Raw genomic sequence first — 16,095 nt, forward strand, 5'->3', positions numbered from 1 at the left:
GTGAGTGCATTGTAGACAACTGTATGTTCATGAGTGATGGAAGATGAGTGTGTCCAGGCAGGCACTAAGTGACTCTCAGGTCAATGCATATACATCAATGCAAGTCAAATAGAGATTTTTCCTAATGTGTTCCACAGTTTCTGTGATCTCTGTGATGGCTACTGGTTCTTCCCTAGGAATAACGGAGTAGTAGTTTATACTGTTACCCAGGCAGTCACAGAAGATTCTGGAAATCAGTAAAGCAACCAATAAGATGTCAGACAAATGAATGAGGGGGGGTGGTTCAGAGACAGAAGAGAATATTTGGAGAATATTTAAATTTGGCAAGAGAAGGGGAGAGTAACAGAAAAGAGCAGGGACATAAGAACATTAGATGGGAATTGGAAAGCCATTTAGTTTTATGCATTTATTGTATGAACGAGAAGACTTTTCAGTACCACATAACTTTATTCCATAGAAGCTGAATTAGAGAAAGGTGAACAGAATAAAGGCTGGTACCAAGGGGAAGATGCTGAAAGCCCGAGAGGAGAGTCAGAACTAGAGGAGAAATGAGAAGCTAACTGGTGACTAGCGTTTAGGGAAGGAGTATGTTGGTTTTGTTTTTTTCTTTTTACTTGGACTGGGTGATGGTGCTGGTTTGTGTGTTGTTAGAAGAAGGAAGTCAGACAAAACTATTGTGAGTAGGTTTCTTTAAAACAGAAATCAAAGACAAACTTTTCTGAGAGAAAGAAGTAACATCTGTGCAGTAATGCTGTTTTTGCAAATTTCATTGCTAGCAGTTCTCCTTGGAGGTGGTGACAATGAAAATGGTAAGAACTCCAGCAACTGCCAGCTGGGTGCAAAAGGCTGTGTGTGTGTTTCTCTGTGTGGTGTCCTCAGAACACACCTGAAGAGTGAGACTGTCAGCATAGTTGCATTCTGAGTATCCCTTCAGCATCACTCTAGGACCCTGTGCTTTCTGAAGGTTGTGCAAAGTTGTAAGCATATGAAACAAAGTTTATTCTTGTGTTATTATTTATTAATTATTGTATTGTTTTTCCTTCTAAAAACTGTAAGTCTACTTTTGCCCCAACCCTTCCATAAAGCCTGGGGCTCTGGGCAGGAGAATGTCTGCTGAGGTAACTATAGCTTCCCTTATCTCCAGATTCTGATATTTCCCTTTCTGGCATTTTTCTTTCTTCATTCTCTTCCCTTTCCAATGCCTTTTTTTCTTTCCTCTTATCTTTTTTTTTGTTGTTGTTCCAATAGCCTTCCAGGACCAAATCTTCAGAGTCATCAGTACTTTATCCTTACACAACCGCTCCTGGACCCAAATTTGGGGCTGTGGCTGGTTGGGTGAGTTGCAGATTAAGAGCTGGAAGAGAAACTCTGGTGGTTTTATTTCCCTGCGGCCTTGGTCCAATGGCAACTTCAGCAAGAAGGAGGTGAAAGAAATAGAAGACTTCTTCGAATGGAACCACAATGAATTCCTGAATTTACTTCACAACCATGCCAGTGAATGGATGCTTGAATGTAAGTTCAATTCCCAAAATGAGCTAGTGCAATGTTGGGTGGGGTATGTGTGTCTCAATGAGTTTTTTATAACGTTTTTTTTTCCACATTCAATCTCCTTAGCAATCTCTATTTGTACATTCATTGTAACCTAATTCATTTCATTCACCCTAGTTATTGTAAACACATTTCTCTCACACTAAGTTGTTCCTTTTTCTCTTGCTCTCACCAAAGAAAATTTAGGCATTTTCTTTCAACAATTTACTCCCTTCCATTTCCAAAGAAAAAAATTCACTCATTTTTTCACCTTCAAGTATCACCAATTATGTTTTTTCTGAACTTCTGAGAAAATGAAACTTTGCTCCATTACCTCTAATCCCCCAAACTTCTCTCTTCTACTTCCTTCTTTTGATTCCACCCATTTCATCTTTTTTAACTCCCTCTTTCTTGTAATTTACAACCTCTTTTCTCTAGATCCCTTTGAGGTACAAGTAATAGGAAGCTGTGAGCTGCACTCTGGAGAAATCAAGACAGACTTCTGGTGCATTGCTTATCAAGGATCAGAGCTCCTGAGCCTCCAGAACAGTTCATGGGTACCATCTCTAGAGGGTGGAACTAGAGCTCAGCAGATATGTAAAGTACTCAATCAGTTCATTGTCTTCAACGAAATGTTGCACTTGATGATCAATACCACCTGCCCACGCTTCCTTTTGGGTCTCCTTGATGCAGGGAAGGCAGATCTCCAAAGGAAAGGTCAGTCCCATATCCTTCCCCCAATCATTTTTTATTCTAAAAAATAGAATACAAAATCATCCTTCCTACCATCCCTTTAAATTTAATATAAGGAGTCAAGAGGGAATGCATGATGAATTCCCAGGGTTGGACAGGGATGTCTGTCTAAACTGAGGTGAAGATATGAACCTCCAAGTCTGTGTTAGAGTCCTTATCTGAATGTCTTTCCTGTCTTCTGCAGTCAAACCAGAGGCCTGGCTGTCCACTGGCCCCAGTGCTGGTCCTCACCATCTGTTGCTGGTTTGTCATGTCTCTGGCTTCTACCCAAAGCCAATTTCGGTTATGTGGATGCGAGGTGAACAGGCACAACAGGGCTCTCAACAAAGTGATATCTTGCCCAATGCTGATGGGACATGGTATCTTCAGATTTGCTTGGATGTGGAAGCCACGGAGACAGCTGGCCTATCTTGCCGGGTGACACACAGCAGTCTAGAAGGCCAGGACATCATCCTCTACTTGGGTAAGAAAAAACTGGGGTCCACACTGGGAATAGGAGTAGATGGTCCACAAACAGAGCCAAAGAGCCAGGTTAAAAATCTGCAATTTATGGACTCCAATCCCAAAAGAAGGAAAATAATTCAATGAAAATAATTCAATAAATAAGAGTTGAAAGTAAGAGACCTACAGATGTAGGAAGATGGTCAGGGTTAGATGAAAGATTCATGTGTGAAGAGGAATGACAGAAGAAACAGGAAGAAAGGAGATTAGCAAGGTGAACATTCAGATTTAAAAAAGCAGATGAGGGAAATGTAGTAAACAAGGGGTGGATTTGAAATGACACCCTTGTGTGCACCCGAACCCACAGATCATCCGATCTCCAAGGGCTGGATTATCGTGGCAGTGATGGTACCCCTGGTGATTCTTCTGACAGGTCTTGCATTTTGGCTGAAAAAGCACTGGTGAGTTTTCTGTACCCATCTTTCCTTTTCTTTTATCCCCTCCTTAGTTGTTGTCCTTTATTTTTTTCCTCTCTCTCTCTCCTAATTCTTCTTTCCCTAGTCCCTTTCCTTTTACTCTTCAATTCTCACCTCCACCTCATGCACAGTAACGTCCATCTCTCTTCTTATTAGGACATACTAGGTGGCTCCGTGGTGCAATGGATAGCGCATTGGACTTCTGTTCCTATTAGAACACACAGCGAACCTCCTCCCAATCTTCTTCCCTTGGAGAGATTCCAGCAGCCCAGGGACTCAAAACATACTTAAAACTCAGCATGGTGAGCATGTCCTTTCAACTTGCTTTTGTACAGTTTTTGTTGTTGTTTACCTATGTTTATTTAATGGTCTGTTATTAATATAAACCAGTTGTAATTTTGCAGGATTTGCTTTCTGACCCAGTTCTGAAATTTTAAAACTCATATGTTAACTCTGGATAAAATGAGATCCTAGTAACCTCTGCATATTGGAAAATTAATGAATCTAGGCCCATGTAACATGTCACTTCTTTGGGGGACATTCCCTGACTCACAAGTGGAAGCAGTGTCTGAACTCCCACCACACTGCAGCACACTTTGCCGAGTTTACACTTTTTATCCTTTGTTGCAGCTACGCAGGTCCCTTTTCCCTTCAAGTTTTTAAGTTTTCTGAGAGCAAAGTCTATATCTTCTTAAAGTCTGTATCAATTATTTATAAAGTGTATTAACTATATGTAGTACACTTTCAATAAAAAACCTGTGTTAAGTTTATGCCCAATATACAGTCTTTTCTTACAGTTTATCTTCATGATGTGTGTTATAGGTGAGACATTTTATGCTTTTTGTTAAAAGTCTTCACACTTTACTAGTTCCTCAGTGACTTCTCTGAGTCCCTGAGGAGAAACGGGATTTTGCTTCTAACCATTCTTACAACTGCAGAGACCTATTTGTGTGAAATGTTTGTTCCAAGTATTTTAAACAAAAAGAGAAAGGTAGGATACAGTCCTCACCATTTACTGTGGTTCAGGGATAAACAGAGTTACCACCTTGGAGCTGGCAGAAATCTATATCCTTGGACCTCACCTCAGACTTATTGAATCATAATCGCACTTCAGCAAAATCAGCAAGGAATTCATTAGGTACATTAAAGTCTGGGAAGCACTGATACAGGTGCAGTGTGAGAGGCAGCAGTGCAAGTGTGTCACAGAAGGAGAAGATGCTCAAGAAAAGGGAACAGAGTGTTGATAGTCAGGATTGAAGTGAGACCAAAGCAAAGGATGTACACACACTACATTCCTACTAGTTATGGCTGTTGTGTTGAAGACACAGCCAACACTAAGTTAATAAATGCTGATCCATTGCTCCTAGGGAAAACACAGACTTCCTGTGAATCTCTGGTCAGAACATTTTTGTCAACTAATGAATATACAGTTCTGTTTTATGTCTGTTTCTGTTTAAAGACACCGTCTTTAATGTATACATAATTTCAAATTATTTATTTATTATATGCAGTATTTAAGAAAATATTTTATTTACCTATTTTGGGGTGGGGGATGAGAGGGAGAGAAACATTGATGTGAGAGAAACATCAATCAGTTGTCTATTGCATGAGTACACACCAGGACCAAACCTGCAACCCAGGTATGTGCCCTAATGGGGAACTGAACTGGCCACCTTTACCTGTGTGGGGTGACGCCCAAGCAACAGAACCACACTGGCCAGAGCTGTATGTAGTATTTTTTGAATACTAAAACACCAGCCAAGAGTGTTTAACATCTTCCCGAACCTGGGTAATGCAATTACAAGTATTTTTCACTTTTAGCCACACAGCTGTACTGTCTATTATGCTTTTTTAAAAAAATTAAAAGGTCATTATGTTAGGTAGGATAGAGAGCAAACCAAGGCAGGGAAGAGGGGGCAGACTTGTCTCACCCACTGACCCAGTAGCCCTGAGCCCAAAGTCCCCATAGATTTGGGTCATTATTACTTGAGGGAGAATGTTATGGTGGAATGAACAACCATAGGAGAAATAAAGGCAGGGCCCTCTCCATTACAATCTAACAAGCACTTACTACAGGAGGCTACAAGCCAAAGCCCACCCAGCCCTGAGCCTGGTCCGAAAAGGCTGTCAGGAGTCCCAAACAACAAGTGAAACTATGATAGCGGAGGAGGCGGGAGCCCTTGAAAGTCTGTGTCTATCATCTCCACTACCTGGGAAAAGGAAAACCTTGAGGCCTTCCAAGGCCTGGCAGGTAGAAAGAGAGGGGTCCACAGTGCCCAAAGAAAAACAAAAACCATAAACGACTTTGGTTAATGACCTGCCTCCCATCATGTATCCAAAATGAACAAATAGAGTCTGGAGCAAGATGAGGATTCAGCTAACAGACCCCCACCCATACCTACTTTGGGGTAGTCACATCTCTCCAGGGGAAACCAGCACCACCTTTACCTGCTAATCAAAATGTAACTTCTTTGCCCCACCCCATCAGCGATATAAGTCCTCAGAACAAAGGACTCACTCCCTTCTCTTGCTCTTGTGTTTCTCTTGGCACATGGAGGACCCCTGGCCAGCTGGCCTCTGGCTTGGAGGGGCCCAGGCCACCCCTTTTGGCCACCAGGCCTGTACTTTTGCCACCCTTGCTTTGCTTTCCTATTAGAACTTAGCCTTAATAAACTTTGCTTGCGTGCTGCTAGTAGGATCACCGGCCTGTAAGTCTTTGTTTTTAATTTTTTTCTTGTTGTTCAAGTACAGTTGCCTCCATTCCCCCCCCCCACCACCACTCCCCCTTCCCCACTCATTCCCACCTCTCACCCTCGATCCTACCCTCCTTTGGCTTTGTCCATTGCCCTTTATACATGTTCCTTGACAGCCCTTCCCCTCCCACCCCATGGCCTGTAATTCTTTACTGTGTCTACGAGAAGAACCAAGTTCCTGAGAGTGTCTCCCATAACAATTATATGGTAAATTCACAAATCTAGTTTCTTCTTCATCCTGTCTTCACCCTAGCTTATTATAACATATTATAGTGTTATAGCAACATTATAAATGTTATTTTAGAACGTTGTGAGCTGCTCCATATATAGGTCCGCAAATTCCTCTTTTTATTTTTATTTTTTGAAATGTATTTTGATTATGCTATTACAGTTGTTCCACTTCCCCCCCTTTATTCCCATCTGCCCTACACATGCCCTTCCAACTCATTCCCCACCTTCAGTTCATGTCCATGGGTAGTACATATCAGTTCTTTTTCTTCTCCATTTCCTATACTATTCTTAACCTCCCACTGTTTATTTTCTGCCTACCATTTATGCTACTTATTCTCTGTACCTTCCCCCCTCTCTCCCACTCCCACCCCCCCACTGATAACCCTCCATATGATCTCCATTTCTGTGGTTCTGTTCCCGTTCTAGTTGTTTGTGGTTTTTTAGGTTTGGTGATTAATAGCAGTAAGTTTGTTGTCATTTTAGTGTTCATATTTTTTATCTTTTTCTTAGATAAGTCCCTTTAACATTTTATATAAGGGCTGGGTGATGATGAACTCCTTTAACTTGACCTTGTCTGGGAAGCACTACTATAAATGATAGCTTTGCTGGATAGAGTAGTCTTGGATGTAGGTCCTTGCCTTTCATGACTTGGAATACTTCTTTTCCAGCCCCTTCTTGCCTGTAGGTCTCTTTTGAGAAATCAGCTGACAGTCTGATGGGAACTCCTTTGTAGGTAACCCTCTTCTTTTCTCTTGCTGCTTTTAAGATTCTCTCCTTATCTTTAATCTTGGCTAATTAATCATGATGTGCCTTGGTGTGTTCCTCCTTGGGTCCAACTTCTTTGAGACTTTCTGAGCTTCCTGGAAGTCTATTTCTTTTGTTAGATTGGGGAAGTTCTCCTTCATTATTTGTTCAAATAAGTTTTCAAGTTCTTGCTCTTCCTCTTCTCCTCCTGGCACCCTTATAATTTGAATGTTGGAACATATGAGGTTGTCCAGGAGGTTCTTAAGCCTCTCCTCATTTTTTTGAATTCTTGTTTCTTTATTCTGTTCTGGTTGAATATTCCTTCCCATCACTGTTGGTTCCCTGTAGATTTTTTTTATTTCATATAATGCAATCTTCATTGATGCCTGGGTCTTTTTCATGCTGTTGCACTACCCAGTGAGTTCCTGGAGCATCCTGGTAACCAGTGCTTTGAACTGTGCATCTGATAGGTTGGCTCTCTCTTCATCACTTAGTTGTATTGTTTCTGGAGCATTGAACTGTTCTTTCTTTGGGCCATTTTTGGGGGGTCTCAGCCCACCTGTTATGTGATAAGGGGTTGAGCCTTAGGTATTCACCAGGGTGGGGTAAGCGAGTCAGTTCATCCACTACACACAATCAAATTGGGCCCTTCTGGTGCTGATTTCTGGGTAAGTGGTTTGTGTATGTTCTGGGACCCTGTGAGCCTTTCTGGGGAGAGTGGCTGGTGGACCAGGTAAGGCTGGGAGTTTCTCCCACTGCCACCTCAACCCCACAGGTGTTTTCAGTTAGAGGTTTTGAGGCTTTATTTCTCAGTGCTGGTATATTAAGGCATGTGGACTGTCTGGATCCCCAGTTTTTCCTCCCAGTTTATCTGCACACAAATGTGGGACAGCCAAGTCTGCAAGCCACCACTTCACCTGGTCCACCAGCCACTGCCTTGCCCACCCCAGTCCTCCAGCAGCTGCATTGCCATGAGTCCTTTATGCCTCTCCTACTGGTCTGGAGGAATGTTTTTTCTTTAATTCCTTGGCTGTCAGACTTCTACACAGTTCAATTTCTGTCATTTCTGCTTGTTTTTTGTTTTTACATTTTTTGTCTTTGTTTTGGTTGTGCAAGGAGGCACAGGATGTCTATCTACGCCTCCCCTCTTCTTTTTTCTGGATTTAATGCATTGCTTATTTATTAACACTGAACTCATGACCAACAATACTATAACTCATGCCTGAACAAAGCCTATCTGTACATGCATTTCCTTTGTAAGGCATACTACAGTCTATTTGTGCTTAGCAACACTAGAGAGCTCCTTAGCACTATGCTTCCGGGATATTTTAAATACTAACATTACCAACAAAAAGGACAAAAAATGTGGGAAAATGGGGCACTAAATACACCACAAAAGGAACACTTGGTTATAGGGCAAGAACTGAAAAAATAGGGCAGAATGTCACCTTGTTCAACCTCAGCACAAATGGCAGTGTAAGTTGAGATATCCATGACTGGATTTCAATCACTTCAGAATTCATTAATTCCAAAAATAATTCTTAAGCACTTGCTATGCAGCAGGGACATATTGAGCATAAAGTAGTGGGGGAGAGAAAGGTCATCACTGTCTTCTGAGCTTGAAAACTTTGCCTTCTTTATTTGATCCCACAAATTTACTGTTTTCATTGCTGCATCTATCTTACTTGCTCAGTATAGCAACTGATTTGGGTTGAACTAGGTGAAAGGGACTTGGTTTTACTTTGTGTAGAGAGCTGAGAGAAGGGGACCAGGGCAAGGAGAACATCCATATGAACCTAGTGTAGGTGGCAGCATGTTGAAATTTTTGTAAAATAAAGTGAGATGGGAGAGCGGGAAAAGGTAAAAATAGTGGGACGAGGGAGAGCACACTGTGGGACTGCTGCAGTCTTCCTACCTGAATTAGGCTGGCTCATTGCTTCTCTAGATTCCAATCTACCTTGTCACCAGTGCACAGCAGCCATGTGGTTTTGGGTTGGTTGACTCCACTCCCGTCTATACTTTGAACCTGATCAGACTAAGGCAAACATGAAAAAGCATCCTTTGACAATGTGACAGGTAAAGGGTGGACTGCTAACCTATAATTTAAGCCAAATCACCATACAGATCCCACTAATCCTAGCTCAGAGTGATGGTTGAGGGCTAGGCATCTGCTCTAAGGTGCTGCAGTTTATATGAAGCCTGATTCTTGTGATGGATTATAGGGAAAAGAAATGCTCCCTCTTGTCCTGGATGTTATGGTGTGAAGTATAAAGCTTGAAACAATTAAAGTTATTTTTTCAACACCAGAGAAGCAAGCTGAGGATAAATTTATACAATCAAGGCAGAGAAATTATGTACTTGAAATTTGTTAAGAGGGTAGAAGTTAAGTGTTCTCAACACAAACGAGATTAAACAAGTAACTATGTGAGATAATGATCATGCTCACTAACTTGTCATGATCACTTCACAGCACATACATAAATGAAAACATTGAGTTGTAGACTTTAAATATATAAATTTTCATTCATCAATTATACCTCAATAAAGCTGAAAACAACAAACAACAACAACAAACGTATTTTAAAAAGTCAGAGACAAGAGACCCACAGAAGAGTCTCAGGTAAACTCTAGTTAAAGCCTGAGAGACCCTGACTTCTCAGTTATGTTGGGCCATTAATTCCCTTTATCACCTTAGGCCAACAAGAGAATTCTTTCTTTTCTTTGTTAGAGAAACATCCTCTATGATATACATGAACCTCGGGGAACTTAGCTAATTGTTGCTCTTACTTGCAATATTTCTCTTTACTTCTCTCTTTCCTTTACTCTTTAAAATTGGTTTCTTGCCCTTTCGTCTTCATTCTGTTAAACTCTTACACTGTCTTGCTGTTTATCTATGAGATCCATAAAATCACTTTCTTGAACTCTTTGCATGTGTTTCTAACAAACAACTGATAAGGAATCACTACTGGTTCAGCTGTTGGGTAAATGAGTAACTCTGGAAAGAGTCTCTGATCTTCCTTGTTTTCTTCAGTGAAATGGAGACAAAAATACATACTTTCAGTGTTCTCAGAGAGATGAAAAAACAGTCTAGCACCAGCATATAATAAACCATAAAATGCTGCCACGATGACAGTTAAAAATAATCAGTATGCAAGGCATTTACCATGGAGTTTCTCCTGCAACAATCAGTTTGTTTCTTTTGTTCATTCATTCATTCATCCATTCCTTACATACTCAGCTTTTACTATTTGTATCATAAATATATTCACTGAAACTTGATCTAAATATATGAGAAGCAGCTGTCTCCAGGAATTTAAAATATAAAATATGTCTTCCTCTAAGTTTGTTCCTTTTTTGGTATTTAATAACCTGGAGTCAAACTTCAGAAACCTTTCAAGCTTTTCTTCTTCAGCATTACAGGTTACCAAGTTATTTTTTTAAATATTATTTTTCCTACCATTGGTGGGTTTTGTCAACCTCCACATTGGATAAATATAGAGCTTTCCCATCTCGTAACACACACTCCTGTTGGTTTCCTAAACTAAAACTCTGTTTCACCCACAGTGGGCTCAAGTTTAGGGAACAGTAATTTCCATTACTGAGACTCCTCAAGAAAAGATAAACCCTGCCATGGCTAGTGTGGCTCAGCGGACTAAGCACCAGCCTGCAAATGGAAAGGTCACTGGTTCAAAGCCCAGTCGGGGCACATGCCTGGGTTGGGGGCCAATGTTTCTCCCCCTCTCTCTAAAAATAAATGAACAAAATCTTTTCAGAAAAAAAAAAAAAGAAAGGATAGACCTTAGTATCAAATGTGAGGCAGGTTCATAACCAAACTTAAGACAACACAAGCTGATATATAAACCTCCTAGAATTTCTCATTGATGAAATGAGATGGCTGTATTCTCCGAATTAGTGGGTAGACCAGAGTGGTGGGTAAGTGAATGATGACAAAATCACTCCATTTGTGAAACTATGTTAGGTACTGGGTATTGTGGGCACCCCATCTGTGTCCCATCTCCTGATTATTTGATATAAAAGTAATTTGACCCAAGAGTAAAGATAAAATATTTTAAAAGTAAAGTTGTGTTAAATAGTACAAGTGTTTAAGTTAGTATTTGATGATTTTCTAATGTATAAATCAGATTTTAATCTTGTTCTTAACTTTTTAATGGCATGTAAAAAATTTTTTTGGAAAGAAATTCAGCCAATGTGACCGGATAGCTACAGTCAGCTTTGTAAATAAGAGGTTTAACACATCATTGCATCATCACATTTATAAATATTTATATTAATGCATTATAATCATTTAATTAAATTCTTTAATCATTAACGATTTTCAATGTTTCTGATGATCTTTTAAAAAATCTTTTTATTATACTCATGTAAGAGGAAGCTTAACTGGTCAAGTCTGCAGTAAACTACAAGTTTATAAGAAATTTCTCATTCTAGAAAGAAAGATTAAAAGAGAACTAATGATTTTTTTTAGGATGCACAACTTCAGTAAAAAACAATGGGAGGGAAATTCCTTCTTACAACAGACCTGGCCACATCTATATACAAACTATGTTTTATCACAGGCAGGAGCAAAAGATTCAAAGAAATTTTAGTAGGAGTAAAAGAAAAATTAATTCATATCATATGTCATAAAAATTAGTACTAACCATTCTCCCTTTGAAATTCACTTTCTGTGTGATTTTAATTTGGGGTTGGAACACGTATTGGTGAATGTGAAAATTGGTGGTGCCTATAAATTTCAGGAACAATGTATTTATGTGTTGTTCAGTTTTCTGTGGTGATCTGTACATGCAGTGCCTCAGCGTCTGAAGGGGAATGCAGACATGGACTGTAAAATAAGTGCTTCTCTGTGCTCACACACTTCTGCTTTCTCCTTTTGTTTAATTTTAAACAGTCTGAGATGTTAAAACAATGGTCACTAAAGATTAGTTTTTGTGCCTGGCTGGTGTGGTTCACTAGGCTGAACACCAGCCTACAAACCAAAAGATCGCAGGTTCAATTCCAGGCAGAGCATATGCCTGAGTTGCCAGCCAAGTCCCCAGTAGGGGGCGTGTGAAAGGCAACCAATCACTGTACCTCTTTCACATGGATGTTTCCCTCCCCCTCTCTCCATCCCTTCCCCTCTCTCCAAGAAATAAATAAATAAAATCTTTTGAAAAATTAGTTTTTGCAATCTTACTACCGTGCATTGTTCTTACATAGGTGAGCACAATTCTTTTTTTTTTTTTTGGTTCATAAATATTTCTAAAGTGACACATATACAAGATTTTACAGCTTTAAAAGCATTTATTTGTAAGTAAGACAGACTAAAAACATATGAGCTAAGATTTTAATTGAGGAAGCTGGAAAAAAGAACAGAACTAATTTTTTAAAATTACATGACAGAAAATTAATTTCAAAACACTAAAAGTTAAAATAAAAAGCAAAACAAAAGATTGATAAAGGTGGTCAAGGTGGTGCAGTAGCTGTATTCACTTCTTCCCATGACCACATCAAAGTTACAACTAAATTACAGAACAACCAGCACTGAGTACTGCCTGAATTCTAGTTGACCAGCAGTCCTGTAACCAAAATTACATAGAAGCAACCACATCAAGACTGTAAGAAAGGCAAAGATGCAGTATGAGCTGGTCTCGCATCCATGTGTGGCAGTTGAAAATCAGTAGTGATATTCTGGCTGCAGAAATCCCTTCTGAGGAGCAAGAGGGCCCAGCCCCACATCAGGCCCCCAACCCAGGGTTTCAGTGCCAGGAAGATAACCACTCAATAGCTCAATTCCTTTACTCTCAAATCCTCCCAGACTATTTTCAATCTATACTGTCCCCTGCCCAGATGAAGAAACAAGAAAATATTATAAAAGGAATTTCTTCCTGGAGGCTACTAACAAAGAGCCAGAAAACTCCTACATGATTTTTTAATTCTTACCTTGAAATTAGTTGATGTGGCTATGAAAATGCTGGACTCTCCCACTCTTCTGCTAAGATGGACTCTAATCCTCAATCAAACAATTCCAAAATGGGTTGGCTATATTTTCTAATGAAACTATTTACTTAAGTACTCTTTAAAAATATGACATTTTAAGCTTCTGAGGGCTTAGTCAGTCTTAGAAACTAGTAACAGGTGAAGAATTCTGTTCTCCCAAGAACCTTAGCAGCATTTATCCCTCACTACAAATAATTCCCCTCTGAATTTCCCTGGAAAGAACCACTCAAAAATGTAAGTGAGAATTCTTTTCTAACAGTAAAATTCATGGTATGCCCAAGAAAAACATCTTTTGTTAACTAGTGGTTGTAGATTATATGACTTACCAGAAGAGCAATACTATCCCTTAATTGTTAAAGGATATCAAAGGAATTTCCCAGTAAAAATAGTTTTCTACATAACACGAAACCCTAACCCAAAACAGTAATAACTTAGAAAGGCTATAAAGAAAAAAATTAAAGAGGTTCCAAAGTATTTAAACTTCTTAACCAAATAATTTTAAAAATATATATATGACATCAGCCCTGGCTAGTGTGGTTCAGTGGTTTGAGCACCAGACTGTAAAACAAAGGGTCAATGATTCTATTATCAGTCAGGCCACAGGCCTGGGTTGCAGGCCAGGTCGACAGTGGGGAGCGCTGGAGAAGGCAACCACACATTGATGTTTCTCTCCCCCTCTTCCTTACTCCCTTCCCCTCTCTCTGAAAATAAATAAAATATAAATCTTTAGAGAAATTTTTAAATGAACTTAAGTGAGATATAAATTTTCTGTTTAATAATTTTTGTTTCTAAAATTTCTGAAATAAGCACATAAATACTTTGATAATAACATTTTTAAGAAGTTTAATAAGAAAATGGCAAAGAATCTTAGTGGAACACTCAACCTACAGTACTTCTTTTATATTAAGGTGCTGTCTCATCTCAAATAGTCTAAGATTTACCAAGCAATTCTTATATCCAAGAATTGCATTAAGTGATTTATAACATTCTGTTCCATTTAATCCTTAGGACAACACAAAAATAGGTAATATTTTAATGCAGAAACCTGAAAAACTTCATACAGCTACCAGTGGCAGAGCCTACATCCCAACTGAAACAGTCTGACCTCAGAGCACCTGTGCTCACTCTCTGTACCCCTACATGGCCTCCCAGTTTACTTTTTGGTTCTTTTTTTAAACAAACCATCTAATCTATGATTTCCAGACTATTATATATGTATTGGATATACTGTTTTTTAATGTTGCTTGCTAGTTATTGTTATAACAACTTACTAAAAAATAATTCATATCACCATATAACTCACCCATTTAAAGCATACAACTTTGCTGTTTCAATGGTTATTGAACAGACTTATACAACTATCACCAAAATTAATTTTACTATCACACCAAAAAAATATTTTGTCCATTAGGAGTCACTAGTATTTCCTCCCCCACTTTCCTAGTTCTAGGCAACCACCAATCTACAATCTGTCTATGGGTTGCTATTATAGACAATTCATGTAAGTGAAATCATGTATGTGTCTTGCTACTGGCTTCTTTCACTTAGCATAATGTTTTCAAGGTTCACCCATGTTGTAGCATGTGTCACTACCTCAGTCTTTTTTATGACTGAATGATATTCCATTGTATGCCTATACCACCTTTTTATCCATTCATTGGTTGATAAACACTTGGGTTGTTTCCAAATTTTGTTGTGAACCATGCCACAATGAACATTATTGAACAAGTTTTTATGTGAACATATGTTTTCAATCCTCTTGGGTACATACCTTGGAAAGGAAGTGCTAGTGATACATTAGCTCTATGTTCAGCCTTTTGAGGAACTGTGAGACTGTTTGCCAAAGTGGCTGCACCATCTCACATTCCTATCAGCAATTCAGTGTGGGGAAAAAGCAGATTTACAGTTGTTTGTATGGGAAATAATAAAATAATTAACACATAACAATACAAGAATAAATTGTGTTGTGCATACTCACAACTGTAAACCTAGTTTTGCTCTACCCTGAACATAAGGGTCCTATTTTCTCCATTTCCTCTCTGGGCCTTAATTTGTTTGTCTGTTAAATGGAGATAACAATCCCTACGTTGAAAATAAGGACTAAATGCTAATATATCAAAATCTAGCCCTGGCCAGGTGGCTCAGTTAGAGCATTATCCCATACATGGAAAAACAAAAATGAAACTAACAAAAAACCCCCAAACAGTTGTAGGTTTGATCCCTGATTGGGGCAAGTAACCAACTGATATTTCTCTCTCCCTTGACCCCTTCCTGCCTTCCTCTCTCTTTAAAAATTAACAAACAAATCCCTGGATAAGGATTAAAAAAATCCAAGTCCTTGCAATATATGCAGCAAGCATAAATCATTACTTTCTAAGTATCAATCAAGTTTGTCCATTATCTCCTGCTCATACCTTCTATCTTACTTTAGGCTACCATCATCATTTCATACTTAAATGATAAATCCCACTCTTAAATGGTTTTCCTGCCTCGAATCTTGTCCTCCTCCAAATTCATTATCTACTCTGAACTTATATTGACCATTTTATTTTATTTATTTTTTTAATGTATTTTATTGATTATACCATTACAGTTGTTCTATTCACCCCTTCATTCCCCTCCACCCGCACACTCCCTCCCCCACCATTCTCCCCCCCTTAGTTTATAACCATGTGTCTCAAGTTCTTTAGATTCTATATTTCCCCCACTATTCACGCCCTTCCCCCTATCCATTTTCTGCCAACCATCTATGCTATTTTCTGTGCCTTCTCCCCCCTTCTCCTCCTCCCACCCCCCTGTTTCTAACCCTCCATGTGTTCTTCATTTCTATGGTTCCACTCCTGATCTAGCTATCTTCTTGGTTTGCTTTTCTTTTAGGTGTGGTTGTTAATAACTGTGTGTTTGCTGTCCTTTCACTGTTAATATTTTTCATCTTCTTTTTCTTATATAAGTTCCTTTAGCATTTTATATAATAAGGGCTTAGTGATGATGAACTCCTTGAACTTGACCTTATCTGAGAAGCACTTTATCTGTCCTTCCATTCTAAATGAAAGTTTTGCTGGATAAAGCAATCTTGGCTGTAGGTCTTTGGATTTCATGACTTGGAATACTTCTTTCCAGCCCCTTCTTGCCTGTAAGGTCTCTTTTGAGAAATCCGCTGACAGTCTGATGGG

General features: G+C 39.1%; 2 protein-coding genes across 3 annotated transcripts in view; one reads left to right on the plus strand and one right to left on the minus strand.

Annotated features, from left to right (window-relative positions):
• The window catches only part of FAM117B (family with sequence similarity 117 member B), a 192,067-nt gene that overhangs the window by 115,434 nt on the left and 60,538 nt on the right, over positions 1-16,095 (minus strand). The gene's annotated exons all lie outside the window — the stretch shown is intronic.
• Positions 667-2,868, plus strand: LOC118985812 (T-cell surface glycoprotein CD1a-like). The gene is made up of 4 exons (XM_037044678.1): positions 667-809; positions 1,249-1,512; positions 1,966-2,244; positions 2,465-2,868. The coding sequence occupies exons 1-4, from the start codon at positions 749-751 to the stop codon at positions 2,866-2,868; spliced, it is 1,008 nt and encodes a 335-aa protein (XP_036900573.1). The 5' UTR covers positions 667-748.

Source organism: Sturnira hondurensis, unplaced genomic scaffold (genome assembly GCF_014824575.4).
Source record: "Sturnira hondurensis isolate 20B ecotype Veracruz unplaced genomic scaffold, ASM1482457v3 Scaffold0004136, whole genome shotgun sequence".
Taxonomy (NCBI): Eukaryota; Metazoa; Chordata; class Mammalia; order Chiroptera; family Phyllostomidae; genus Sturnira; species Sturnira hondurensis.